Raw genomic sequence first — 27,488 nt, 5'->3', positions numbered from 1 at the left:
GCAGAGGAGAGCTCGCAGATATTTTCTACAGCGATCCCTGTATCACCTTTCACTCCTGTGACTGATGCAAGGACAAAGAGCGGGAGTGTGGTTGAAGCAGGCCCACACCCTGATGTTTCCCAGCTGTTCCAGCCTTCCCTTGGGATGGCCGCCGTCTGCGCGAATTACAACAGCACGGATTACGCCCCGGGATCCAAGCCACAGGAGCGTTTCCAGGATTGCTCCAGCTTCTCGCTATTCCAAACATTTTGCAGGCCCCTCCTCTTCTGCTGCTGAAGCTTTTAGCTCTTTGTGTTCTTCACGCTCGCAGAGTTTTCCAGTTCCATTCCTCATATTTTCCTTGGTCTCAGCTTTCAACTGAAATTTCCACGTGTCCAGCCGTACTTATTCAGCTTCCCAGATCACAGCACATACATTATAAATGACTCCACCTGCTGGCTATTCAGCAATCCAGCATTCATTTCAAAGAGACTGAGACACATAATACTTATTCATACGAACAGGATCACCAAATCGTGCCCTTAGATTGTGTCTTTTCTGCAAAAGATTATTAGTTTTCCTTTGCACAAAAAAGCGCTGTGTAAATTTATGATAACAACGACCAATAAGCACTTGCAATCTGATTTTACCCTTTCACTGTGCTATTTGTTGCTGATACAGCACACATTTCAAATAAGATTTGAAAACATACTACTTTTTTTTTTCTTCTGAGATTTCTTCACTCTAGAAATAGTTACAGCCTCTTTGGCTTCAGATGGAGATTAGAAAAGTGTGATGAAGCACAAGAAATACTTTACATATGGGCCAAGAGGATATTTTAAAAATCAGGCAAACTCCAGTTCGTAAAGAAAATCCCCCATACGTGTTACATCTGCAAAAACACTAAGAGTTTGCACAAAAACCCGATGCGTGCAGGGACACAGAGCCAGCTGGGTCAAGAGAACTGACTCCACGAGAGCGCCGAGAAATCCTTTTCGCGTGATTCAGCGTGACATTTATGCACTTGCTTAACTTCAAGCATGAGAAGCATCATGGCAGTCAATGAGGTTATTGACACGCTGGTGGACGGGGCGATTTTTCTGGCGCGGGGCTGAGTCAGGGCTGCGCCTCGTGTGCGCGGCTGCGCCAGCTGTGGGCAGGGGAAACCGCGCACATCTGTCTCGGAACATCTCCGGCTGCCCTGCAATTGCCAGCACGCTCTGTATCTCCAAGAAAATGAAATTGTTGCAAATGCAATTTGTAGCCCCCACCAAAATAAAAAAAAAGCAAAAAGGCTAACTCTCTCTCCCAGAATCGTGCAAACTCCAGACAGCACATAATCCACTACAGGAAATATAAACGCCTAATGCAATTTTATAGGCGTCTGGAGGGTGCCAAGTTTGCTGGCCCAGACAATAGGTTGCAGATTTCTCCATGGAAAATGAAAAAGAAAAAAAGAAAAATAAAAAAGGCGGGGGAAGGGCTGCGGCTCTTGTCAGGGCTCTTCAAACCTTGGGAACTTCAGCCGTGGTGCTGGCAAGAAAAGCCGCTAATCCTGCAGTCTGTAGCAATCAGAAACACAGCCATATTTAGTCATGTTTTCCAGCCCCTTCTCTTATTCCTGCCTACTGAACAGCCATTTGGAAGGTGAGCAGGGCTACAAATTCAAACCAAAATAAAACATTACCAGCCCATGACAGATTGAGGAGGGGATATCCACAGCCCTGTGCAGCCAATGGCAAAAGCGTGGTGGAATCCCTGACACCAGAGCTGGCCAGGGACACCAGCCATGTGCTGTAGGGTCCGGCTGACCCAGAAATCAGCCGTATGACTCAGGATTACCAGCGCTGTCCTGGCCCCACTCCCTCCAGAGGCTTGCCTCCCGCTTTATTAATACCACTTTTCTTCACACAAGTTGCACGCAGGTGGAGTTAAGCTGGTGTGGGTAACACGGGTTAAATACGGAATGGGGAAATTGCTGTAGTCTCCCAAGTATGTGCTATAAATTCAGGCAATTTAGGGTGGAGAGGAAAGCTGTAAGCAATCTGAGTGTATTCTTCAGCAGTGTGAATGCACAGGTAGGGCACCTAAATAAATGTAATTGTGGTAGCAGGCTATAACCCAGTCATTCTGGAGGAATCACTTAGTTCTGTCTCCCGGAGTCACTTACAGTGATTTTTAAAGATACAGTATATTTTTTTTTTTCCTCTTGATTCCCATTCACCAGCCATCAGACTGCTTGGGTGCCTCAGCTGTACATCTCTTAACAAAATACACTTTGTATTTGACCTCAACACTGAGTTTCCTCAGCTTGCAGTATGTATTTAGAGGCTAATCATGATATTCATGTGATGGACTTTACCCTGGAAAACTTCCACATTCTGCTTAATGCAAAGTCACACACATGTGTCTGTTTGCACCTGTAGTTAAACTTGTATGTACATATACGCACAAACACATACATGGAAGGGTTTAAGAAAGCCTCAGCACTGCTCTTTTTGATGCCCCTCACCGGTGCCTCTCCCAGGGCCTCCATCTCCTCGCGCTGCCCGTCCCGCCTGGAGGGGGCTGCCCTGTGCCCCCACCACTGTGCACAGCACCAGACTCTGGGTCCCAAGGGAGCCCCTGGGCAGCTCCTGCTGTCAGAAAGTCACTGGGGATTTGGGGGCACGTCCTTGAATTGCACCACCTTTGGCAGGTCCCTGCTGGCCTGGAGCGATGGGAACCCAAACCTGGATGTGGGACGGGGCCTGGGTGGTGTCTGCCCCCACTGCAGCCCCCTTGCCCACATCCCTGCATCTGCAGGTCAGCCCTTTGGAGGTTGCTGCTCCCCCTGCCTCCCTCAGCCCTCTGCTTTTGTGGTTTTTCTTTTCTTCCCCTTTCCTGCAGCAGGAAGTTTCCCTTGGGAGCCATTAGTAGGGGAAGGGAGACCAGGAGAAAAGAGCCAGAGGCTCAGATTGTGAACAGGCACAAACTCACCCCTCTGCTGCGAAAAACTCGTTGAAGGCCCCAGAGCTATCAGGAGCACGAGCCTACGAGCTGAGCCTCACCGCCCTGCCTCTGCTCAGCCCTCTTCTCCCCCAGCACACACCGAGGTCTCTGCAGTGTACCCCAGATCCCTGCTCTGCCGCCCGTGGCTCGCCGCTCCCCTGCGGCAGCGATCCAGCTGCTCTCAGCCCTGCTCTTCTAACTGTGGAAGACACACAGTTCCTGTCCTGTTTGCCTTCATCCCACGCACATCCCGTGGCCTGTGGCCATCAGAAAACACTGGGTCACGACATAAAAGCTCCTGAAACATAAGATGAGACGGGTGGCAAGGTCTTGTAGGAACCTCTGCGTCTACCCTGTGGGCAGGAGCAAGCCTTTCCCCGGCCGTCTTGCATGGCCCAAGGCAGCATGTTGACAAAAAGGAGTAACTGCTCCATCTTTCCTTCATAAATGCTCAGATTTAATCTTTAGGTAGGAGATGGGAAAGGCTGCCCTGCGTCACTGAGCCCAGAGCCCTGCAGCACAGACATCACGCCAGGTAATCCCTTTCATAAATTGCTCCAGCTCCAACTAAAACCACTGTTAAAGAGGTTTTCAGCTCCTCTACCTCTGTGGGGCAGCTGCTTTGGAGTCAGTTTCCAGCAAAGCTCTCTGTTTAGCGTTAAACTGTTGTCAAGGCGTTGCTTGGTTTTGAAGAAGGGCACCTCACGCTACCATCTCTGTGCTGTGATGAAATGCCAGCTTAGGTGCCACGGCATCAAACCAGTCAGAAACAGACCCCCAAAAATTACTGACTGCAATGAACTTCCTCTGTGTGCGTTAGCGCTTCTAGGCGAGCTGAGAAGCGCGGGATCCTGACCCTCAGGAACAAGCCCCCGCCGCAGCGTGCGGCGGTAATCACATTTCATCCCAGCACAGACAAATTCCTTTTGCGCTTCCTCTGAGCCGCAGAGCGCAGCACGCCCGCCCGGGAGAGCAGGTTATCATCAAGCTCAGCGGGACTCATAATCAGCACAGGTAAGTACACATCGTGTCTTGCTGTGCTTCGGAAATAAATAAGGTGACCCCTTTCTGCCTGCTGTATGGCTGATAATTCATCCCCTTCCTCCGGTTTTCAACCCATGAGGAATTTCTTCAGCTGAAACCATTCTTCATTAGTTTTCCGAGGTACTTAATTTTTAAACGCATCCCAGTCCATCAGTCACAGCCGGAATTCTCCATCCAATGATTTCCATGTCATCCTCTAAGGTTGTAATTTAGCAGTAGGACCCTACTAGATCCACACATCCTCACATTTTACCCAACAGCTTCTGCCTGAGCCTCTGTGCCGCTGCAGACAGGGTGTGAGCAGTCACTGACCACAGGTTTTATATTTTCACCAATGGTCTCTCAATCTCTCTCCCATTAATGTTTGTTTCATTTTTTTTTTTCAAAAGAAGACAGAAGTGCAAATTGCAGAGCAAGAATTGCCACAAGCACTTATTTTCTGTGAAACGTTGTGCTGTGACAGGCTTTGGCATCAAAGCATTTGCTGGGCAGTTCGGAGAGGAGAAAAGGGAAAAAAAAAAAAGAAAAAAGAGAAAAGACAGTTAATATTTTATCTATTCACTGCTCAGCAAAACCAGAAAGTGGTAGCATCAAAACCACATGTGAGCCGTCCCTACCCTGGTGCAGTGGCTGCCTGGGTTAGCAAGGGCTGTGCTGATTCCAACGAGGGATTAAAAAGGCAGCATCCAAAAGCCAAGCAGGTGAAGGGAACAAATTATGTCAGAGCAAAGTGTTCCTGTCTGCGCAGCCCATTGCTGCTGTTTGGTTTGCTCTCACCTGGTGACTTAAGCAGGAGAAGTTGACCCTGCTCCGTGCGCAGATGGATCCCCAGTTTCAGCCGCATGAGGAGCAATGTGGGGCTGGTGGACCTGGGAATGGGGTGGTTGTGATTGTCCCGGTGAAGGCATCTGGGTAGTTGCAATCCAGCCATTACTCCCAGCCTAAACAAAACCCTAACTGCCTTGTTTTTAGTACTGGAAGGGGGGTTACCTGCCCACACAGAGGCAGGGACCCCGTTGGGCAGGCACGGGGGCTTCTGGGACCAGCTGGTGGGATGTCAGGGGGTCTCTAACCTGTACTGGAGGTTGGTCCTGGGGGGGGCAAAAGTACTATCAGCCTGCTATGATTCACAGGGAGCGCTCCCTGCTTTGGTGGGATGAGGCAGTTGGAAGCTCAGCCTGAGCCCAGGGAAAATGCCTGAGCAGGCTATGAGCACAGCCTGTGGGGCTGTGGGTGCTGGCAGGGACCCCGCCGGGCACCCGGCGGTACGGCACACCTCAGCCTGTTCTTCACCCGCTGAAGTGAATGCTGGGAAGCCTGGCTGAGGTCGTGTTACACCCTCTGTGGCATATGCACCTGACCCTGCAAGAGCCGGGCAGAAGGGCTTCTCGTCTCTGAAATACACCCACCCCAGAGATACCAGCACAGGGCTCAGCCCCACACCCTGGCAAGCTGGACTGCGGGTGCAAGGTGCCCCGTGGGCTCCCACACCGGCACCTCTCACCTTCCACAGCCCCACCATGACTCTGCCCTGGCCAGGAGGAGAGCACTGGCCTTTCCAGCCCCAGCTCTTCCCACCTGCTTGCAGGGTGTTCCCTTCCTCTGCTCCGGCAGTCAAGAAGGGCTTTGTTTGAGGGGGGAAACTGGGATCAGCTGCCCACAGCAGCACTGCTGCCCACACACCCCTTGCTGATGGAGAAGTGGGTCCTGGGGAGCCTACTGCCAGTCTCACCTGACTGCCTTCTGACTTCAGGGCATTTCCCCTGCCTGCACATATAGATTACATTTCCTAGGAGATTAAGTAGTCCAGTTCATGCTTTTTGTTTGGTATGAATGTCCCATGACAATTCATTTTAATTGCCCTGCAGCTTTTAATAGCTTGTAGCAGCATCGCAGAATCATTTTGATTGGAAGAAACCCTTAAGATCATTGTGTCCAACCATAACCTAACTCTAAAACACATCCCTAAAAGCCTCATCTATACGTCTTTTAAACACCTTCAGGGATGGTGACTCCACCACTTCCCTGGACAGCCTGTTCCTCTGATTCACAACCTTTTCTGTGAATGTTTCCTAATATCCGATCTAAACCTCCCCTGGCACAACTTGAGGCCATTTGCTCTTGTCCTGTCAGTTGTTACTTGGGAGAAGAGACCAACACCCTCCATGCTAAAACCTCCTTTCAGGTAGCTGTAGAGGCAGCATCTCCTGCTGAGCGAGCCGTAGGTACTGCGGCCCTATGGAGAGCAAGTGTCCCATAGCACAGGTTGTAGAGGTGCTGGGGGGATGCTGAGCCCAGACAGCAGAACAGGGAACAGCTGTTCTGTCTACCCAGGAGGCCAAGACCTTGACATGTGGCTTCAGAGAGAGGCTGCTTCCAGACAATCCTGCATGATGATCCTGGATGCAGCTCTGCCCGTGCCATGCCCCACGTCCGTACAGTGGGCGGCCAACTGCTCTCTCCATCACGTACCTCTTTATGAGAGAGAAGCCACAGAGAAGCTGCAGTCTGGTTCCTCCCAATGATTTTCTCCCTAATCCTCATTCATTCACTGCCTGAAGCAAACGAGTCAAGTCTCTTCACAGGGACAGGGTGCCACAGGCTTTGCTTGTCCTCAGCGTCTCCCTAAAACTATTCCAGGGCCGTGCTGTACCTTGCGAGGGAAGGACCAGCCCCACAGGCCATGCTGAATGTGGTACCACATCCTTGGCCACTAGAGCACCTGCGCTGGTCCCATCTGTGTCCCGATGCTTCCGACGGTAGTAGCAGGGGACACGTGTCCTGCACAAGTCAGCCCTGCAAATTCAGGCCCTTGTCCCCAGCCACTCCACCAGCTTTTCTATTCAAACAGCTCTGATTTTCTCCGCTTCTGCTCAGGGAAGTGGTGCAGGCAAATGACCTCTGAGGCAGGTGAGGTTTTAGTCTTGGTGTAGATTTCCTGCACCTCATCCTCCACTGAACAGGCTTGACCACTGCGCTGGCATCTCTCCTGAGCCAAACTCCCCGGCTGCAGCAAGAGGTGAGCACTTCCCTTAGCAAAAGAGGGGGGATGCGGTGCAGATAAACTACATGAGCAGCACAAATGCAGCACCTGTGGGTATAAACTGGAACACCGGAGGTTCCACTTAAATATGAGAAGAAACTTCTTCTCAGTGAGGGTGCCTGAGCACTGGAACAGGCTGCCCAGGGAGGTTGTGGAGTCTCCTACTCTGGGCACATTCAAAACCCACCTGGACACATTCCTGTGTAGCCTCATCTAGGTGTTTCTGCTCCGGCAGGGGGATTGGACTGGATGATCTTTCGAGGTCCCTTCCAATCCCTTACATTCTGTGACCTTTCTTTGTGTGGCGTCCCACCACAGTTTCTTAACTGGAGATCCTCGCTGGAGCATAAGCTGTGACCTTGAAGTCATCTCCAAGAAGCTTCCCAGGTGAGAAGGAGATGGTCAAGCAAAAGCTGATCAAGAGCTTTATCTGTGCCTTACCCACAAGGACACATCAAGGTGAGACAGCTGGGTGCCTCATGCCTCCGAAAATGATGATCTGGTGAGCTGTGAGCTGCACAGCACGCAGTTACACTGACAGCCGAAAGGATCAAAAGCCTGCACAGCAAATTAGGCTGCGTGTTATCTCGTTAAAACCTTTTTTGGCTGTGCCAATACCTCTGCTTCAAAGCCTGCTGCAGTTTCTAGCGACAACATTAGCACTTCTTACACAAGCTGAGAGCCTTGACTGAGTGGGAGCCGGTCTCTCCCCTAGAGGTGAACTCCTTCCACCTGCACGGGAGGCTTTGGGAAGCAGAAACAGGGTCTGAGAGAGCCAGCCTGAACCCAGGATGAATTTGGCAGTGCAGACAAGGTGCACGCAGCCCCCGTGACCCTCTCAGCCCTAAGTGGGGAAGTGTTGAGAAGGAAATGAAACAAGCAGCTGCCAATACGTGTCCACTGGCCACGGGGCAGCCTAGGGAGGCCACATCCATCCAGCAGCCTGCAGGGCGGGGAGGCTTTGCCAGGATGCTCTCAAGCACCGAGGACAGCCCAGGATTGGGAAGAGGGGTCTGGGAGGGAAGAGCCTGGGCTGTCTCTGCCCACATGCCCAGGAGCGTTCAATGCCCGGAGTTTGGAGGAAGAAAAGTGAAAAGTGGGCTTTGCTCTGGTGCGATGCTGTTTCTTTATAAGGCAACACAGGGCGATGTTTCCCTGGATACAGTGGGAGCGAAGAGCAGGAAGAAAATTTCTTTGATTACAGCTCCAAGGGTTGTTTTGTTTTGTTTTTCCCCATTGAGTCATCACTTCACGCACAAAGCTGGTGCAGTGTGCCTTATGGGGCCGGCTGGCCAGCACAGCTCTTGGAGAGACAGTTCAGCACCTCACTTCTTCTGGGCACACCTCTCACTGAGCCCCTGACCACCACCGGTCCCCTCCACTAGTACTTCGTCCTCAGAGAGATCTTTTTCTGGCCACAAAACCCCACTTCAGCCTGGCCTTACATGAGGTCAGGGATTTGAGTGACAGTTCCTCTGCTAAAAAGGAGCCTAAGGAAACAATCCATTTATCCTGACTGATCCACCCTACCATAATACCTTCTTCCATGAAGTTCCACATGATTTCCATCAAAAGTCAATTAAGGCTGTAGTGAATGAAGTCATTCACAGTATAATTCCAGATTAATTAGCAGAACACAACCACATTATGAGTAACACAGCGTTGTGAAGCCAGCCACTCCATCATCATCTGTTCTCCATTTCCTCCCTCGTTCTTCTGGGTGCTGAGAGACAGTGAAACCTCCAGGGCAGACCTCTCCTCGCAGGGCACGTGTACACCAGGACCACGTCCCACAGATTTCTGCTGCCTGCATGTGTCCTCACCACTGCAACTGAGAGGAGAAGGCAGCCTGCCTTAAATGCTCCTCGTGCACAACCAAGCGATCACCCCGTGCAGAGAGTGACTGTACTTTTACCTGGCTTTTCAATGTCCTTCTCTGTAGATTTCACCCAAATTGAGAGCATCGCAGGCCAGCCCTCCCGTTTCAGTGAGGGAGGCTGTCCCACTGCAGGGAGCTGATTTGAGAAGGGACTCCAGCACCTCTCAGACCATCATCATGTGAGATGTTTCATGGTTTTCTTTTCCTTTTGCTGCACTGCTGCTTGTTTTGCTCAGGCATGCTGAACCGGAGAGTCACAGATTTAGGACTAGAGAGTTTTGGTGTCTTTTTTTCTCCTTTTCCTTCTGCTTTCGCTCTCACTGGTGCCATCAGAGAAAGGGAAGAAATAGTGATAACTGTTTGCTGTCTGTCTGGGCCTAGCATTTGCTGTCTGTCCTGGAACTGGGAATATTGTGTCTGGCTGTGCTTGGAGACAAAGTTTAAAAGGGCATGCCCCTGGCAAAGTTCAGAGCTGGGCTCTTCAGGGAAGGACACGCAGCTGGGATCTTGCCAGCAGAGTTGGGACAAGGCTGACCAGTCAGACCAGGCTGAGCAGCTCCCAGGACAGGGAGCCTGGCCCCATACCCAGCCGGGATGGGGACACACACCAGCTCCAGAGCTCCCTCCCCACTCCGCATGCCCGGAGCCAGGCTGTGCATCCACACGGATGGATGCTCCTGACAGCACAGGCCAACAATTAATGCTTTAAATGCCCCTGGGGCCTGTTGCTCGCTGGTCTCTAGTTGGGCAGCAGCAGCCTGCGTTTTAGTTTCAGATCACTCAAGCCATTGCTCTGAGCAATCAGTCTCCCTCCAGACTGGAAGGGCTGCAGTTTTTCACCATTGCTCCCTCCCTCCCATCCCAGCCCTGCAGCTGTTTAATCTGCACCCTGGGCTTCAACAAAGTGATTCTCCATTTACATTAAAGTGGTACTTGAGACATTTTGGGGAGGAAATGGAGGAGGACTAAAGCCTAAACCTGGCAGGTCACTGCTCCTGCAGCAGGGGGACCCAGCTGGAACTGGCTCTAATGGCCACTGTCTTCACTCTGCCCCGGGGGGCAGCTGCAGCAGGAACAAGCCCAGCTCAGCTGCTCTCCAGAGCAGGACCAGATGCTGCAGGTTTGGTGATTCACCTCCATCTCCCTGAGGCTGTGACAAGGCTGATTGCTCTGCCCCTGGGTTCTGCTGTTCCAGCAGCCTGTGAGGGCCATGCTGTAACCTGCATTGACACAATTCATTATTTTTTTCTTTTAGCCAGCTTTATTATATTTAATGACCTGGTTTACAGATCCTTTGTGCCAGCACAACAGCCCAGTGCAGGGACAGGAATGCTTGAAATTAACTTTACCACCATCCCTTGCATCTTCTGAAACTATGTCCACCTGCCTCCTTTCGTCCAGACCCTTCCAGTGCCTACTGGGATCAGCCCTGAGGTTGGATCGTGTGGGCAACAGAGCTGTAGCACCGACTTTAGGAACAAACTCTTTTGCAGGGCCTGCAGATCAGGTCCCAGGTCAATCTCTTTTCCTCTCTTGCTTGTAACAGCATTTGTGACCACTCACCCACTCAGATCATCCCCAAAAACTCAGGAGAACCTGTGTGAGGCACTCAGTGGCTCTGAAGACCAGAACAACTAATTTGGAGCCACGAGAACTTGCTAGCTCCAGGTTACACTCTGCAAAGCAGAAAATGCTGTGCGAGACTGATTTCTGCCTTTTCATGGGGACACACAAGAAGGTGGAAAGTTGAAGGAAATGACTGTAGCAGTGGAAAAAAGACAGAAGCCTCTTCCCATCTTGCATAGACAGAGCAGCACCCAAGCAGCATGCCAGCTCACTCACAGCAATGCCAAGGGCACAAAACGCAACCTGAGCTTAACAGGGTCAGCACGCAGGTGTTGGAACAGTTCTGCTCTGTACCACAGCAGTGCCTGGCCAGCTGGCCTTGGTTCAAGGTGGTCCTATGATGGGAAAGCAATTTCAATGTACCTTCACAAAGGTACCCTACATGTCTGCAAATCACTTTGGAAAAAGACTAAAAGTATCTGAACCTGTAAACTCCCAGACAAGAGTAACTCCATTCCTAACGATGCACGTGCAAGACAGCACAGCAGCGCCCACATTCCACCAATGCACCTCCATCCCCATACTCATTAATCTCTATTCAGGCTTGTAAAAGCTGCGGCCTCTGTAACACAATGTCAAAAGTTGTTCATGCTCACACTGACCCCCTCATGCAACTACACCCACACATGCAGCAGCACCTGGTGAATCTTTATGCCTTCTCCTTCCAAGCATTAAGTTCCTTATTCATTTTCTAGCAAAAATGTTACAAAATGCAGATTCTCTGGGGACAAGCTGGAAGATGAATGAAAGGCAATTTTGCCAATCCATTGATGAAATAGATTTCTATACATATTGATCACCTCCTCTACTAACCTTACTGTCCAGTGACTCCGGAGATTGGAAATAAAAGCAAAGAAAGGAGTTTGTTTGCACAGTTGTAGTTACAGACTCAGAAATACCATCGTCAGGCCAAGAACAGAACTAGCTCAGCTCGAATCCAGAGCCTCACATTTTGAATAGGTGGCTCTCTGAAAGCACAAACAAGGTGCATCACCTTCCTCTGAAATCCCCGGTGTCGGCCACTGCCAGCTGCCCCAGTAATACCTGATTTCAGCTACAGAGAGTCCCTCAGCACTGCTGACAGGACAGGCCGATGCTCTGACACTGCAGCCTTTGGAGGCAACACGGAGGGTCTTCACCACACCTGGGGAAGAAGGGAATGGCAACACAGGCACACGGACTGCAGCACATGGATAATCTTTATTGGTAACATCAGTGGAGCACCGGTAAACCATTACTGACTGTAGTGGTGACACACAGCTGAGGCACATGCTAAGGCACTTTCATTATATAAAAAAAACTTTTAATTTTTTCTGTGACAGCAATTGGGACACGAGGCTCCTGCATTTAGAGCGCTTCAGGCATACAGTATGGCGCTTCATATTTAATTATTTTTTACTTCGCTCATAAGTAGGTCTAAATGCAGCATATACAATATGGTTAAGAATACAGGTAAATCCAGCAACCAGTGTACAGTGTAGAAAAGTAAAGACTATCTTTATATAACCATGGTCCCAATAGAAAGGCAGTGATAAGGACCTTTATTTTTTTCTTAATTACTTATTACGAGAGATACAAAGGCCTTACATATATCTGTGCAGATTAAAGGGTTTTTAATATACTCTTAGTCAATGGTGCACAATAACTAATCCCAACCCCTGGTTACAGGGCAGGTGCAAGAGGCTTGGACAGGTCCATAAAAGAGGGATCTCTCTCCCCTCATCCCTGCCCTCTGCCCACTACCCTATTAAATTCCCCTAGATTCTGTCTATTACCATTAAATATATTTGGTCCCCCAGAGAATCTCAGACAAGCACAAGGACACTGTTCTGCCACCCTGGCCTGTCATTAACTACTGGTCCACACTACCGTAGATGAAACCGCTCAGAGGCAGAGACACTAACAGGACATCATTGCACTTCAGAGATCTGTCCAGACAGTAAAAATGAAAGGAAAAATAAAACAAAAAAGAAAAAAGACAACTTTGGCAAGTCCTCCAGGTAACTGGTCCCGAGAGGAGCTTCCCTCCTTACCCCTCCCTGGAAACATGTGAAAGAAGAAAGGGCAAACTGCCATGGCCAAAACACACCGTTTTTCCTGAAACTGCTCCCAAACCATGTGGGTGGGCAGATTAAAAGAGGCAGAAATCTGAGGTCACTGAACATGATTGCCGAAAGCAAACAAAGGGGGAGGGGAAAGAATACAGGAAGGAGCTTCCCTGCAGCTAGAATCTGAAGACAAAAGGAGATTTACAGCAAAAATAATCTTTCCCTAACCCCGCTCCCTCCAAACTGTGTAAGGATTCACCAGCAGACATGGCACGGACAGTTCTACAGGCCTTTGTAGTGGCCAAACTGCTGGTCAGATTTCAGAGCCCCAACTCTTTGGCATTAAATACAAAGAGGATTAGGAAACTGGAAAGAGGAGGAAACGAGGAACACAGATGCCCAACGGCTCCAGATACACAAAGCTGGGCTTGCTCTGCAGATCCCCAGCCAATTTGGGAGGAGAAGGTTTGCTGACAGTCCAATGGAAAAGGGGAGGGTGGATGGGTCACTCCATGTATAACCTGGGTCAAATGGGAGGACTTATTCAGTAGCTTTGGCATCACCAGCATCTGCCTTGCCGTCCACTTCCTCATCGGAGCACTCTCCTGTGCCCTTCCTGACAATTCGACGTGTCACAACAAATGGCAGGTCCCCGCGCCTGGGGAAGGAGAGACTGAATGTCAGCGACACAGGGTTTCACTGAGCTCACCAGACGGGGCAGGCTCCAGAAAGAGGTAAAGAACCTGGCCCCGCTGTTTGCTGCAAGCAAGTAAAGCAAGACTCCGCTGGACCAGCTGCCAACATACTGCACCAAATGCTGCACCTTACCTGAGTTTGCTCTTCAGGGAGCTGACTTCTCTGTTCATGGCATCAGCTGTTTCAGTGGCATCCTCCAGCTCCCGCTGGAGCTTCCTACGGGATGCATTGGCTCGTTGGGCCTCTTCTTCTGCTTCCTCAAGCTGGCGTTTCAGCTGCTTCAAGCGCATGTTTGCCTTGTCCGCCTGGCGTGTATATGGGGGAAAAAACCAAACAAAACCAAGAGAGATAAATGTTTCCCCAGAGTTACAGCACAGTAGTTAGAGCAGCAAAAAGAAGTTTCCAAAGCTCCCTCTTCCATTTCTGAAGGGAGCTGCCTAGGACTTGACAGCTCCAAGCTTTTCCTTAAAAGCATTACATTTTCATGAGTCATCTTGTCATTATCACAGTCAGGGGAAAGAAGAGAAATCTGTAGGAAGGTTAATACTAGAACCCTCTTTCATGCAGATAATGAAGGGAAGTCCTCCCACCAGAAGACTCACCAACGCTGCAAATACGCACCTGATCTTTGAATTGCTCAGCATTACGCCTCTCATCATCCACCTGCAGCAAGATATCCTTCAGCTTCTTCTCGGCACGGCGCACCTGCTTGCTGGCAGCCTGGCGCTCCCTACACAGAAATAACGATAGACAAGAACTTATCTCCTGTTGCCCCCAACAAGATGACCCGACTTTTGCTATCTTCCTTGTTTCTAACTTGCCCAAGTCCTCCTAACTTAGAAAAGGAGGGGACAGGAAGCAATTCTTCCCAGAAATTACCAAAAGGCACCCATGTCACACAGATATGACCCTTCTTGAAGCTACAGAAGGGCAGAAAGTGTATCACAGCCAGAGTTTTAGGAGTGATTAAATCCAGAGGAAGCTAGAAATCTCTACAGTGAAAAACAAGATCTTGCCAAGATCTTACTTCCATCCTACCCAGCATACCTAGGAAGAAGCCCTCACTCAGACAAATCTGAATTTGTTCAAAAGAGCTCAAAATCCCAGAGTGAGCAGAGGCTTCTAAAACAGACAGAGTTTCTACTAGGACATACTTTGTCTCCATGTCCAGCTGCTCTTCCAGCTGGGCTATCTTTGCTTCCAAGGCCGTGATGGTAGCCTTGTATTTGGACTTCACTGCACTCTCCATCTCCTGCAGTTTAAGCTTAAGCTCCTTGTTCTGGCGCTCCATCTGCTGGCGAGCGTTCTCATTCTTCTGTGCATTGCTACGCTCAGCATTCAGGTCAGCATTCATCTGATCAATCTGCAGAGAGAAGAAGTACTCAGCATATCGAGCGCTCCCTCCTGAAAGGCTGATTTATTTCTCAGACACATGCTGACACGCAAAGAAAAAGGACCCTCAGGGCGAGCTGAATACCTGGAATAACTATGATGCTGTCTGTAGGCAGGGCACTTCTCAAAATATCTTAGTTTACCCAGATTTTTAAAGTAATTCCTTGAATAACCGGTTTATCAACCTCCGCTTAGGGCTAAATTTGCCAATCACGTACAATGCTCTCTGGAGTGAAGGCTGTGGTTTGGCACTTAACACAGTAATTATCAGCCTTGGCGAATTACAAAAATCCCAAGGCAAGTGGATCCAATACGTGTGCTTTAGTAATTTATAATTTATTTGCTGTCTGTCTACTACCACTACAAAGAAGCAGCTTAAAAATACTGACTTTCAAAGATGAAAGGGCAAGAACTCTGTCCACTTTGCAGCCAGGGTTCTGGCTGACAGTCAACAGAGCAGAGAACTATGTTCTCATCCACCAGAGTGAACGAGCCATTTGGAAAACCATCAGCCTCGCTCCTTGGCTTTGGAGTGCTAAGAAAACAAGGCGCTTGACTCTTGAAGTTGGGCAGATAAAACATGTTGGAGAATAAGCAGATTAAGATCATGGTTTCTATAGCAGCCTAACAAATTCCATATGGTTAGCCCATTTGAGGAAGCACAGAACTGGCAGAAAAGTCATTTTCCAAACACTTTGTGGCACTGTTCAGCATGCCAAGTTGGAACAGCACACTAGAGATCATCTTTTTCATAATCCCTTTAATACAGAAAAAAAAAGGGCCTGGGAGGGGCTTCTGGTTTTGTTTTGGTTGTTTGGTTTGTTTTTTTGTGGTTTTGGGGTTTTTGTTTATTTGTTTGTTTTAAATAAACTTGCAAGATTGTTCCAGCTACTCAATGACTTAAATGATCAAAACCAATGAGTTAACATCAGCTCTGACTGCCACTCTATTTTCTGTGCTGTGATATTCAGATGTTTCACCTTTCTCACACCTACAGATTTCTGTGGGCCTGTGCTGTACACAAAGCAGCAGCTGGCGCTACTCAGAGAGTGCAGTTTGACAGTTTACTCGGACTAGAGAACCCCTACCGGCACATGCAGCCTCAACAGGTACCTGAAGATTTGCCTTCTTGAGCCGGTCATTGATTATCTCTGTGTTGCCCTGTTCTTCTTCTAACTCCTCCTCCAGCTGAGCTATCCGGGCTTCCAGGCGCCTCTTTTCCTCCATGGCCAGTGCTCTATAGGAGACAGAATCATTAAAGCAGCATTAGTGGCATTAGTGCCTTGAGGAAAATTCACCTCTTCCAATTTTACAAAATAAGTTCAGTCTTTCAAGAGCAGAGGGGATATAGTGCATGCTGCAGTCTACATAAAAATAACAGCCTGCAAAGTATTTTCTCAAACCAGCTCCTCCACCCTTAAACAGAGAACATTACTCACCCTTTACCACTGTTGTTGGCAATCTCATCAGCCAGCTCATCCCTTTCTTGCTGGGCCTGGCGCTTGGCACGCTCAGCAGCTGCAAGTTCCTGGAATGAAAACGAGACTGTCAGTGACCCAATGGGAAGCTACCAATTAATGCAGCATAGGAAAAAGTAGTTACTGGTAACAGGTGGTATGGTTTCCAGCTAGATCCAGACTTAATTAATTAGACACAGTCTGTTCCCCACCCACCCTACAGCTTCCTTTGTTTTGCACAGTCCTATCACAGCTGTCAAGGAAGGGCTAAATTCTGCATTTTGAAGTGGACTTCATATTTGAGCAGAGCAAAAAGTACAAAAGAAAGGAAATAGTCACTCAAGCTTAGGCGCTACATTTAGTTCTTGGCCCAAGAAAATGAACAAAGCCTTGACTTGTATGCATATTCCATTACCTCCTGCAACTGGATCATCTCTGCCTCCATGCTCTTCAACTTCTTCTCATTTTCTTTGGCCTGTGCCAAGATTTCTTCTCTGGAAGTACGTGTGTCCTCCAGTTCCCGCATGTAATCCTTCATTTGTGCCTGAAAAGGTAGAATAAAAAAGGATGCATTTCAGAACATTCACATTAACAAATCGGATTTGTTTGTCTTACAGGAAACATGGAAAGAAAACGGAAAGAGGGATTCATTAATCTTCAGTTACCAAAAAGGTTGCTGTAAAAACAAAAGGAACCATCCTTTTCCCATTTCACAGGTAAAGAGAAGTAGTAATGGAAGCAAACAGGACTGCTTCAATTGCAGGAAAAAAAAATTGTCAGATACGGGGAGCTGGGAAGAGAGGGTACGAGAAGCTTTCTAGTAAAGGAATGGAATAGACAGTCTAGGGATTATTTTGGAGTTTTTCCTAAGAACAGATCAGACAAATGCCTGTCTTAGGGCAGAAGGAGGCCTAAATTATATTTAAGTCCTTCTAGCTTTGCAGTTCCATAATCCTTTCCAAAAACACTGACATGAGGCAAGTGCTACAGTAGACATTTCCTACAGCTTGTCTCCCAGGGAGTTAAACAGGCAGATCGGGGTTAGGAGGATATTTGCAATGACAATAAATCTTTCACGCTAAATTACTACAAGGTTCTGCTGCTCCTGTGACACTGATGCATAGTTCTCATAAGGCGAAATCTTGTATCCTGTTTCCCTGGGTAAATGCTCTACACTGACAGCTAAAACAGCTGAAGCTTCTCACCTGCAGTTTGCGGAGCTGCTTGATGGCTTCTTCACGACCCTTGTTAGCACTGTCTATATGGCTTTCCAAATCCTTCAGGTCCATCTCTAGCTTCTTCCTGGCAGCCACAGCAATGGAGCGCTGTTTTCGTTCGTCTTCCAATTCCACCTCCATCTCCCGCACCTGTATGGAGAAATACCCGCATCAGCGCTTCAGCTCCTTGACTACCCAACAGCTGCTTTTCGCATCCCTGTTTCAAACTGTACATAAGTGCAAGCATGTGACTTGTTTTCATGCTTTCTGGCAGGGAGATGAGGCTGACATTCCTCACTAATAAAGCCACATGGGTTCCTTCATTAGACAAAGGCTGTTTGAACAATCACACACACAAGGGGGAAAGTCTCTTAGAGCTTTGCAGCACGGCCTGGAGAGCCACCATTAACAAGAATCTGCATTGGCAGTGTCTGTCTAACCATCTTTGGACACAAGTGCCTTTGTGTACAGGTACAGAATACTTTCAGGATTTACAGAGCAATTCTTACTTGTCTAATCAACTGTTTCTTCTTCTCTTCATTCTGTTCATCACGTCCCTGGAGGTCCCGGTCAAACTGTGCCTTCATGGCCTGTTGGTTCACTTCTAGCCGCAGTTTGGCATCCTCTGTGGCCTGCAGTTCATCCTCCAGCTCTTCCAGCTGTGTCTTCATCTCCTCCACCTGCTGCTCCAGGGCTCGCTTAGCCTTCTCCAGCTCATGGACCTACAGCACAGTACCCACATGTGAGATTTCCTCAAAGAATACAGACAATTTCACTTATGTGAGTGGCTTGTTCTTAGACTTTTTTTCTCTTAGGATAAGATACAAGAACACTGCATCTGTCCTTTGTATTAGGGCAGAGATACCTCTCAAAGCCAGCTACTCGCATCCCTGCAAGCTGCCAGCATGAATCATGATTACTGACTATTTCTGATCATGTATGTGTGGTGGTGGGGAGAAAGAGAAAAGCATCGTTAGCCCAGTCCTGACCTACTGCAGTCTTATGAGAGCTGGACATCTCTGATTCTGACAGAATTCAAGAAAATACTATTTAGCCTCTGAATTTTTAGTTTTGTTTCCTGATCATCATAACATTCTTTTTTGTCTTGAAATATTAGGGTTACTGTCTTCTGTTTCCTGACTAATCCCTGTATTTTACATACCAGGCTCACATCATCCGTTCATCTCTGCCACAACGATACCAGTTAATTTTCGGTTTGCTCTTACCTCATTTGGGTTACTTCCAGGCTCTTCCAACCCATCTTTCCCACTTACTAATTTAATACAAACATAAAATTCACAAACTCACAATGTGTCCTGTATTCTCTGCTGCATTCCTCTGTGTTAACAATAGCATAAGCTTTTTGCAGTATTAAACAGACAGTATCACCTGTGTGACATTTCCTGCCCAAATATTTTAACTTCATACTTACGCTTTTCCCAACATCATCCTTTGAACTCATCAGGTCTTCCATTTCTGCACGGAACTGCTTATTGATTCGTTCCAGCTCAGCTTTCTGCTCTATGGCTTCTTCCAGGGCTCTGGCCAGGGAGAGGGCCTTAGTCTCCTTCTCACGGGCTTCTGCCTCAGCACGGTCCCTTTCTTCTGCATACTTGGCAGAGATGTTCTTCTCCTCTGCCAATAGCTGCAAGAAGCTCAGCATCAGTACTCTGAGAAATTACTGTCCATTTTCTTAAAAGGTAAACATGCATCTTTTCATTAGTGCCTTCTCAATAGTGTTCTGCCATGGATAGAAGGAACCAAGAAAACGCAGCTTCAAAGAATGAAGCATGCCATCCCACTTTTAATAACTGGGCTGATCTCAAATGATTCCCCAGGTTTCCAACCTTCTCTCAAAGACACCCTGCAAAAAATGCTTTGAATTTGATCTTGATATAAAAGTTATCCTTTAAGAGAAGAGGCATCACTAAACTTCCTATGCATGGAACGGAATTAATTTACTTCTATGAAAACTTATTTCTCCACTCTATATGCTATGCCTTAGGTCAGAAATAAATATGCATTCTCCAAGTAGCATTGCCTAGGCATTCTTAAAGCAGACCTGTCAATAAGACGCACCTACTGAATGCCCAATGACTGAAGTCCTACCTGATCAAACTTCTTCTGCTTCTTCTCTAGGTTGGAAACAATTTGCCGCTGATGATCCAGGTCCACAGCGAGGTCATCCAGCTCTTGCTGCAGGCGGGTCTTTGTTTTTTCCAGCTTGTCATATGCACCTGTTTTCTCTTCATAACGTTGGCTCAGGACCTCCAAGTCCTTCTGCAGCTTCTTCCTGGCTTCCTCTGCTACCTCAAGGCAGCCCAGACCATCATCCATTTTCTTCTTTGCATCTAATGCCTGAAGGACACAAAAGATCACACATGAAGCCATGCCACAGATAATGTCATGTGTAGTTTACTGGCACCAGAAGTGAGAAAGTAAGTCTGCTCAGTTCTGAAGGCACTACTGCCCCCTCAAATGAAACTATATGACAGAATTCCCAAAGGAATTCCTGGACAGAAATCTACAAGCAATTTGTATGATTATCTGAGACCTCTTTATTTTCCTCTCTCACCTAAATCAGCAGGACCACCCTCTCCCAGAAAAGGTTCTGTTACTAGAAGTCAATTTTGCATTTAGATTTTACTTCCTTCAAGACAGACTTGCACTTAGGCTTCCTCTCAAAAGAATCACACAGAATCACAGAATGTTAGGGACTGAAGGGACCTCGAAAGATCATCCAGTCCAGTCCCCAAAAGGCACTGGTTTACACGATGCAGACTCTGTACCTGTTGCTGAAGAACAGAGATCTGTTTCTCCAGGTTTCTCTTCGCCTCCTCCTCTTCTTCCAGTTGCTCTTTGAAACTGTTCTTCTCATCCTCCATTTGCTTCAGCTTAGTGCTGAGGCTCAGTTTTAGGCGAGTCTCCTCCTGCAGCAGCTCCTAAAAAGCAAACACCCCAGTGGAATTCAGCACTCCTCCTTGGCTTTAAAGGCTCACAAATCCTCACCCACTCTCTCCAGAATGAGTACTTTTGAAGTTCAGTTGAAGTATGCAACTTATTTCACAGATAAGACAACCTAAGACAGAATTTAAATAATTGTCTACCAGCGTGTCAGTATAGAAACAAAATATTCAGAAGGGTCCTATTCTTTCGTATGCTCTAATGATTAAAGTATCCTACTTCACCACAGAGGCCATCCCCAGTCTTTTCTGGAGTCCTCCAAGTAGCACACAAAGCATTAAAACCTTTCACAATAATAATATGCCTATACTCTGCTACATGACTTTCTCATATTCAAGTATCAAAGCAGCAGACAACAGGCTACAGTGATCCAGCATGGTTAAAACCAACACTGGTCTTGGCAGAATTTTAAGACACTGTCATTTACCAACTTAGGGCACCAACAGCATTTATTGACTTACGCTGCCAGTGCTTGAGCGGAAGTATCTGTAGAGACTAATAGAACCAGTCTTCAAACTAGCACATCATTTTTTGTTTTGTGCACTATCTTTGAGTCTGTTTTTTAAAAAGTGTAATAAGTAGACAGAACATCAATGACTGTTCAAGGTTACTTAGTATATAAGGTTTGGTGCGCCATTCCTTTCCATTCCAACCTTCTGCTTGGTACTGCATGCTTTACAAAGAGTGTCACATTCTATTAACTGTAAATGGTTGTTTCATCCCAAAGTATAAGACTAACCATGACTTTTTCCTGAAAAAATACCAGATTTTTTGAATCTATCACTTCCAACATCTACTGGGAAATAAAATTTTCTGTTTAACTTTACAAATTTACTGGAAATCACACACACGCACAAACCCCTGCCAAACACTGACTATGAAGATCCCAAACAAGAACCTAGCATTCCAGTGCAGTTCTAGCCTTAAAGATCTCTCAAGCAGAAATATGATAGAGGACTTCTAAATCGAAGACAGGGAAAGTTATATATGTTCCACATGTGGATAAGTGGAAGGAAGATGAACAGTTTGCTTCTGTAGAAATGCTCTCCATACCATGCAATATAGCCCCTTAGCAATAAAAGCCAGGCCCAATCCTTTGAAGTGTTGTATATCCAGTATTTAATGGTGTCTGGAGGGATTTCTGACTTCAAGAATTTGTAAAGGACACTGGCTGCACCACACACAGATGCCTTGGCTTCCAAAGCTCTCACCTGTGTATCCTGAAGCTGTGATTCCAGAGCAGAGAAGTCCTTTGCCAATTTGATTGATTTGCTGTCAGACTGGTTCAAAAGACTTGTGACATTGTCCAACTCAACCTGAAAGAGAGAGATCAGAGTATCGGTTATTAAATGCATCAGTAAAAACAAAGCCAGGAACAGGTGAGCAGCTACGAGACCCAAAAATGATAACTGAGGCACCTCTCAACAGTAAGGCATGTGTGTTCTCAGAGGAATTAATGCATTATTTTCAAAGTTCCAGGGATGACATGTGAGAAGGTGAAAACAGATTTTTACTTGGGATCACCTCTGTTGCAATAGCCTTCTGGTTTTGGTTGTTCTTGTTTTTTTTAAGGCCTATATGAGATTTTGGACAATGTAGCCGGAGTTTTAAAAGCTTCTATTAAACTAACTCTCTTCTATTTTATACCATTTGTTTCAGGGCTGTAACTAGAGTCTCAGAATTAGATTTTCACAGCCCCAAAGAGAGTGCACGCACTGGCAATGCTCAAGTTTTAATGACAATCCTCCATAAAGAAGGCAGAAGACAATGCTTGGTGTGAATCAAAGGCATTTGTTGTTCCCTTGAAGAAAGGAGAAGGAGACCCTAAATTTCAACATCACTCTTGAGCTACCCCCTCATCACCATCAACCACATTAAAAGCTTCAAGACACTGTCTTCCAAACTAGTTACACAATCGTAAGTGTTCATGCCACTCTAGGTTCACAGGCAGTTCAACATTTACAGAACTGTACTGTACAAACAGCTACATGCTGAAGGGAAGCGAGTGGATATGCTGATATTTTAAGGCTTGCAAAACTCAAAAGGCAATGGGTGACTTCACCTTCTCAGGTCTGCTGCTCATGTGGAGGAACTTCAACCCAAATGTCCTGTCCTAGCAATGAGTTGAGGAGTTTGCATAGTCCTTGGGAAGTAATAGATGGGATTTGCTTTTTGTAGGAACTTTATCCTCTGGAGGAACAAGAATTTTGAACTAGCTATGTGGGGAGGTACCACCCTACAACCTTTTCTTTCTATCCCTGGGCTGAATTAGAAGCTATAGGAAAACCGTGCCACTCACCTGCAATTTGTTAACCCTCTCAGCCAGTTCGGTCTTGACTCTTTCTCCTTCTGTAAATTTCACCTGCAATTCTTGGAGCTGAGCATCTACTTTTTTCCGCTTGTGCTCAGCATCGCCTTTGCCCTGCAGAAGAACCTTCACCTCATTGGACAGTTCAGCCCTCTCACTTTCCAGAGCTTGTTTTGCCTTTTCAAGATTTGCTTTCACCTAAAGAGGAGAGAGAAAAAAAAAAAAAAGGCAAAACCCTTTTAGATATGGCAGGATCCTTCCACTGAGTACATCTTTTTTTATCTAACAAGCAAGCTAATGTTGCATGTTTAGCAGCTAAGTTGTAGATGGCTTACTCAGGAAAAAAAAAATTGAACAGCCTGGCACTGATAAGCAGGAGACAAATAATAAGAGAAGACAACAATACAGCAGATAGTCTTGCACCATCAGATTTCCAAATTAAACGTTGTACAAGTCAACAAGTGCTAGCAGTGAAAAGAATGTCCTGGCTATGCAGTATAACATGCCCAATAAGAAAAAAATAAAAAGAATGAAAATATGTAAAACAACTTCATGTATGTAGTGAAAAATTATCATAGAATCATAGATCTATCAAGAGAAGAAGAGCACATGTATTGGAAGCCTACTATCATGAACACTTCATGTTCTTCTGCAGCTTTAAGACATGGTCACAGAGCAGCTATCACTTCAGGGAGGCTGACTGCTTTGGCCCTGTGTTTGCTGTTCCACATACCCGTTTGGTTTGTTCTAACTGCTCTGCCAGTTCTTCAATAGCTTGTGAATGTTTCTGCCTCATCTCTTGGATTTGAGCCTCATGAGTCTTTGCCTCATCTTCAAGCGCCTTCTTCAAAACAGTTACTTCTTGTTCTCTCTTTGACCTGCAAAAATCAGAAGTTCCATTTAGATGCCAGGGAGAGAATTAAACAGACATGTATATCCGCCAGTAGCATCTCTAATGCAGAAAAATGCCAAGGTCTGTTTAGCCCTACAAGCTATAAAGATACATTTCAAAGTTAGAACTTAGCATTGCATCCTTCTTGAGTGCAAGCTTGGCAGCATTACTTTCAGCTTAAGTAGGGATAGCCTGGAAGTATGAATGTTCCAGGGGTCTCACTAACACTAACCAGCCTACCCTGATAAAAGCGAAGACTTGCTTTGGCAAGAAACTAGATGCAGTAGCATTTATTTTAAAAGTCAAAAGCAACACCAAATAAGACAACACAGCTACATGTTGAAGTTACCTGAGCTCTTGCTGAGCAGCTGTAGAATCTAGCGTGTCTTCTAGCTCTGTTTTCAATGCTTCCAGCTCTTCTCCCAGGTCCCGCTTCTGTTTTTCGGCTTTATTCCTGAATGCTCTCTCTGACTCCAGGTCTTCCTGCAGCTCAGTGATCTGGGATTCAAGTTCCCTGATCTTTTTCAGGGCCATGTTCTTCTGAGCTGCCTCTTCTTCCACCCTGTGTTCAACATAAGGTTCTGGTCAGAGCCAGATTTGAACCATATGTAAACGAAAACCACCTGTCCTACCAAGAATAATCAAGAAAAAAGCTGGTATTGGTCAGCTCTACAATATTACATTCAAACTTTGAACCATGTATCATCTACAAACTCTAAGTTCTATCTCCCAATATTGAGAGAGCACGATTACTTACCTTAAAGAAGGGGACAGAGAGAGACTGACAACAGAAGAAAGCAGAAGAGAAAGCACCATTTTACATTGGAAATCAGACACTTTACTGAGGAGAGGAATACAGCAAGTACCAAAGAGACAGTGTGTTGCCACTATTTTTTAACCTGCTCTGAAATCTTACTGCTCCAGTGACACATGTGCAGTGGTGCACATCACATTCATAGTCCAGCTCTGTAAAGAGAACGTGGCAGTGAGCAGCACCCGAAGAACTCTGATGCTGAGGATGTGGATCTTAACAGTTCACATACACAGAAATACAACAGCCATAGATGCTGTTTAGTCCCTATTCCAAAGCGACACAAGACAAGAAATACTTCCCAGACGGGCAGTCCCTGAACCCACAGGTCAGGTTCTCACCTAGCTAAGGCTGCCTGCAGCTCCTCTTCCTTCTTGGCCAGCTGCATTTTGAGTTCTGCAATTTGAGCCTGCAGCTCAGCAATCTGGTCATGCAGATCACTGGAGTCTCCTTCAAGCTTTCGACGAGTCTTTTCCAATTCTTGCCTCTGTTTTTCTTCACGTCGGAGACGCTCTGATGGAGATGGGGACACGTTAAGTTATACAGACGACACGTACTCAAAGAACATTGTACGAGCAGAAAAAATAAAGCTATTTCAGCAATAGCTTCTTTCCTAATAATAGAGTTGTCCAAACTATAGCTGGAATGCATTATTCTGTCAGGACCTATTCATGCAGCTACCCCCATAGTTTGCACTCAAAGCATATCTGGGCAATTTCCCTTTCCCTCATCTTAGCGCCAAACCTCCTTCCACCCTTTCACTGTAATAAACAATGCCAGTCTCTTCCAACAGCCCCACCACCCAAGCATAAGCACTCATTACGTGACGCTGAACACAAGGTCTGCTCTCCCTTTACTGAAACTAAACAGGCTCACTCTTGCCGTGTCAGCCTGGGCAGTCTCCAGATGAAGTGCCTTGAACTCTGAAGAACTTGTGCAAACGGTATATCAGAAACCACACTAACCCTGACAGAGTGATGCTGCTGGAAGTAGAAAAGTGGAGACACTTCCACAGCTGGAGAAGAAAGAGAACCAGCCTCTCTTCTCCATTGGTCTGCTGCTGTGGAGAGGATTTTTATTTAGATCAAGGGCTCAGCTGACGAGGCACATAACCTTCAGCCAGCCACTGAACAGCTCTAGCAAACCAATCAATAGCATACACACTATAGACTGATTTTTAACCCCTCAGAAACTGGAGAGGACTACAGCTCTAGAAATGAAACTGAAGTTCAACACATTTTAACAAGAAACCACCTAAACAGGCAAGTCCTTTGCAGGATCTGTCTTTAAAAACAAACACAAACCAAACAAAAAATCAAACAACAAAACCCAAAACTACCTTCAAGGTCTGTGATCATGGCCTCATGCTTATTCTTGAGTTTGGCTAAACTCTTAGATTTCTCTTCTTCCTCTGTCAGGTTTGTTGTAAATTCAGACATTCTGTCTTCCAACAGTTTTTTTTCCTGCAGAATTGAAAAGGCAGTGTCAAAGCAGCTGCTGGAATTACAGGAGATTTTTCCAGAGCTGACTGTGCTTAGAGATGTCAATATCATGAGTGCCTACTCCTGCTACGAGGAAACTTGGAACAAAAGGAATCCTTTCGGGATTACAGATAATATTCAAATAAATTATTATTTAAAGATCTGTATTTGATAGCCCTTTCAAAGCTGAAAGGGAAGTCTTTTTATGAAATACCTTGATACCATTTGGCATAACAATATATCGGAAAACACTTGCTCATAAATCGTTATTTAGCCAAGGCTGTTTAAATATCATACAATATTGATTGCAAAGAATACAGGCAGGCAGCTAATTTCCAAAATTCAGGTCAGAGTTGCCAAAGACAAGATTGAATTAATTCATAAGTTTTCTCGTAATATGGGAAAAGTCAGTGTTCAGTGGGTGGTTCCAGGAGAAACATCCGTGCATCTTTAGCCCGCATAAGAAACTGCAGGAGTCTTACCTTGGCCAGTTTGAGATTCTGATCTTCCAGAACCATCACATCTTCTTCTAGTTTCTTCAATTTGGCCTCTGTGGTCACTTTTTCTAGCTGCAACTTCTGCCGTGCACTTTCCTCTTCTTCAAGCTGCTCCTCTAGTTCCTTCGCAACATCCACAGAAAAGCAAGGCATTTGTCAGTGCTGCTCACTAACCAGAGTAACAGCACAGTAGCAACACTGGAACTCGCAAGGTTTCTTTACCCTTCCTTCAAGGTATTATTCATACTTTCCATAAGTGACATCTCTGTCGTGACTTAATGCAACATACTGCATTCTAATGAACAAGTTTTCTAGCAGAATAAACAATGCTATTTTGCAAAGAAGGATGCTACCATTCTTAACACATCTGGCTTAAGCAAAGACTTGTCCAATTATTTGACAAGTGGCCTTTATCTTCAAGAATGGAATAGTTCATTCCAGGTGACTGACTGAACGCCTCAGGCTCAGCAACAGAATCGCTGTGTTCTATTGCTGTTTCCACAGATAGATTTTTCTATGCTTATTTTTCCTCTCTGTCTCCTACTTCCCTCTAAGCTGAGACAAAGGAATCATTCTGACCCTTAATATCATCCTTACTAAACAAGAGACAGCATTCCTAAGACACTACCTGGATGTTCTGCTGCATTTTCTTTTTTTCAGCCTGCAAATGTTGACACCGTTCTTCCTCTTCCTCGACTCTTGCTTCCAGGTCATGACATATTTCCTCCAGTTCTTGTTTCTTGGCTGTCAGGCGGGCTCTTATCTCCTCAGCTTCAGCACAGAGTTCAGTTTCTGCTTGCAACTGTTCCTGCAGCTGCATCTTCTCTGCCATTAGCTACATTGAACACAAAGCCAGAAATAAGACAAGCTCCAATTTACCAAAGCACTTCACAATTTGTTATGTGCTCCTGTGTTCCACAGTTAAAATCTTAATCATTGCAGTAGTCTCCTGCTGCTCATCAAAAGCTAAATATCAAAACACAGTTTAAGTGTTTCTTTTTCACAAACCATGCAGTGTAACCACGTTAGCCTTAACAAATTTCTCAAGACCATATCCATTTGAAATAAGGAGATGGTCTAGTTTTCCCCTGCAAAAGTAACACAAATAATTATCAGTCCTACAGAAAAATAATCCTGCTGCCACCTTCTGTGTTCCAAACAAA

At 46.3% G+C, this 27,488-nt stretch overlaps 1 protein-coding gene across 4 annotated transcripts in view; it reads right to left on the bottom strand.

Moving 5' to 3' along the window:
• Positions 1-11,743: 11,743 nt before the first annotated feature.
• MYH9 (myosin heavy chain 9) overlaps positions 11,744-27,488 on the bottom strand; it is a 71,694-nt gene continuing 55,949 nt past the window's right edge. For all 4 annotated transcript variants that reach the window (XM_065047952.1, XM_065047943.1, XM_065047948.1 and 1 more), the window contains exons 22-41: positions 26,954-27,160; positions 26,311-26,448; positions 25,687-25,810; positions 24,689-24,860; positions 23,886-24,098; positions 23,378-23,522; positions 22,636-22,842; positions 21,548-21,652; positions 20,162-20,314; positions 19,482-19,730; positions 18,805-19,017; positions 17,882-18,094; positions 17,361-17,522; positions 16,571-16,699; positions 16,138-16,226; positions 15,812-15,935; positions 14,461-14,669; positions 13,928-14,036; positions 13,439-13,611; positions 11,744-13,268 (exon numbers count right to left, since the gene is read on the bottom strand). In XM_065047952.1, coding sequence (XP_064904024.1) covers positions 13,151-13,268; positions 13,439-13,611; positions 13,928-14,036; positions 14,461-14,669; positions 15,812-15,935; positions 16,138-16,226; positions 16,571-16,699; positions 17,361-17,522; positions 17,882-18,094; positions 18,805-19,017; positions 19,482-19,730; positions 20,162-20,314; positions 21,548-21,652; positions 22,636-22,842; positions 23,378-23,522; positions 23,886-24,098; positions 24,689-24,860; positions 25,687-25,810; positions 26,311-26,448; positions 26,954-27,160 — 3,252 coding nt within the window. In that variant the 3' untranslated portion in view covers positions 11,744-13,150. The remainder of the gene's footprint in view (positions 13,269-13,438; positions 13,612-13,927; positions 14,037-14,460; positions 14,670-15,811; positions 15,936-16,137; positions 16,227-16,570; positions 16,700-17,360; positions 17,523-17,881; positions 18,095-18,804; positions 19,018-19,481; positions 19,731-20,161; positions 20,315-21,547; positions 21,653-22,635; positions 22,843-23,377; positions 23,523-23,885; positions 24,099-24,688; positions 24,861-25,686; positions 25,811-26,310; positions 26,449-26,953; positions 27,161-27,488) is intronic.

The sequence above is a fragment of the Columba livia genome, chromosome 1 (assembly GCF_036013475.1).
Source record: "Columba livia isolate bColLiv1 breed racing homer chromosome 1, bColLiv1.pat.W.v2, whole genome shotgun sequence".
Classification (NCBI taxonomy): Eukaryota; Metazoa; Chordata; class Aves; order Columbiformes; family Columbidae; genus Columba; species Columba livia.
The sequence above is the reverse complement of the archived record's forward strand: the minus strand, read 5'-3'. Positions and strand labels throughout refer to the sequence as shown.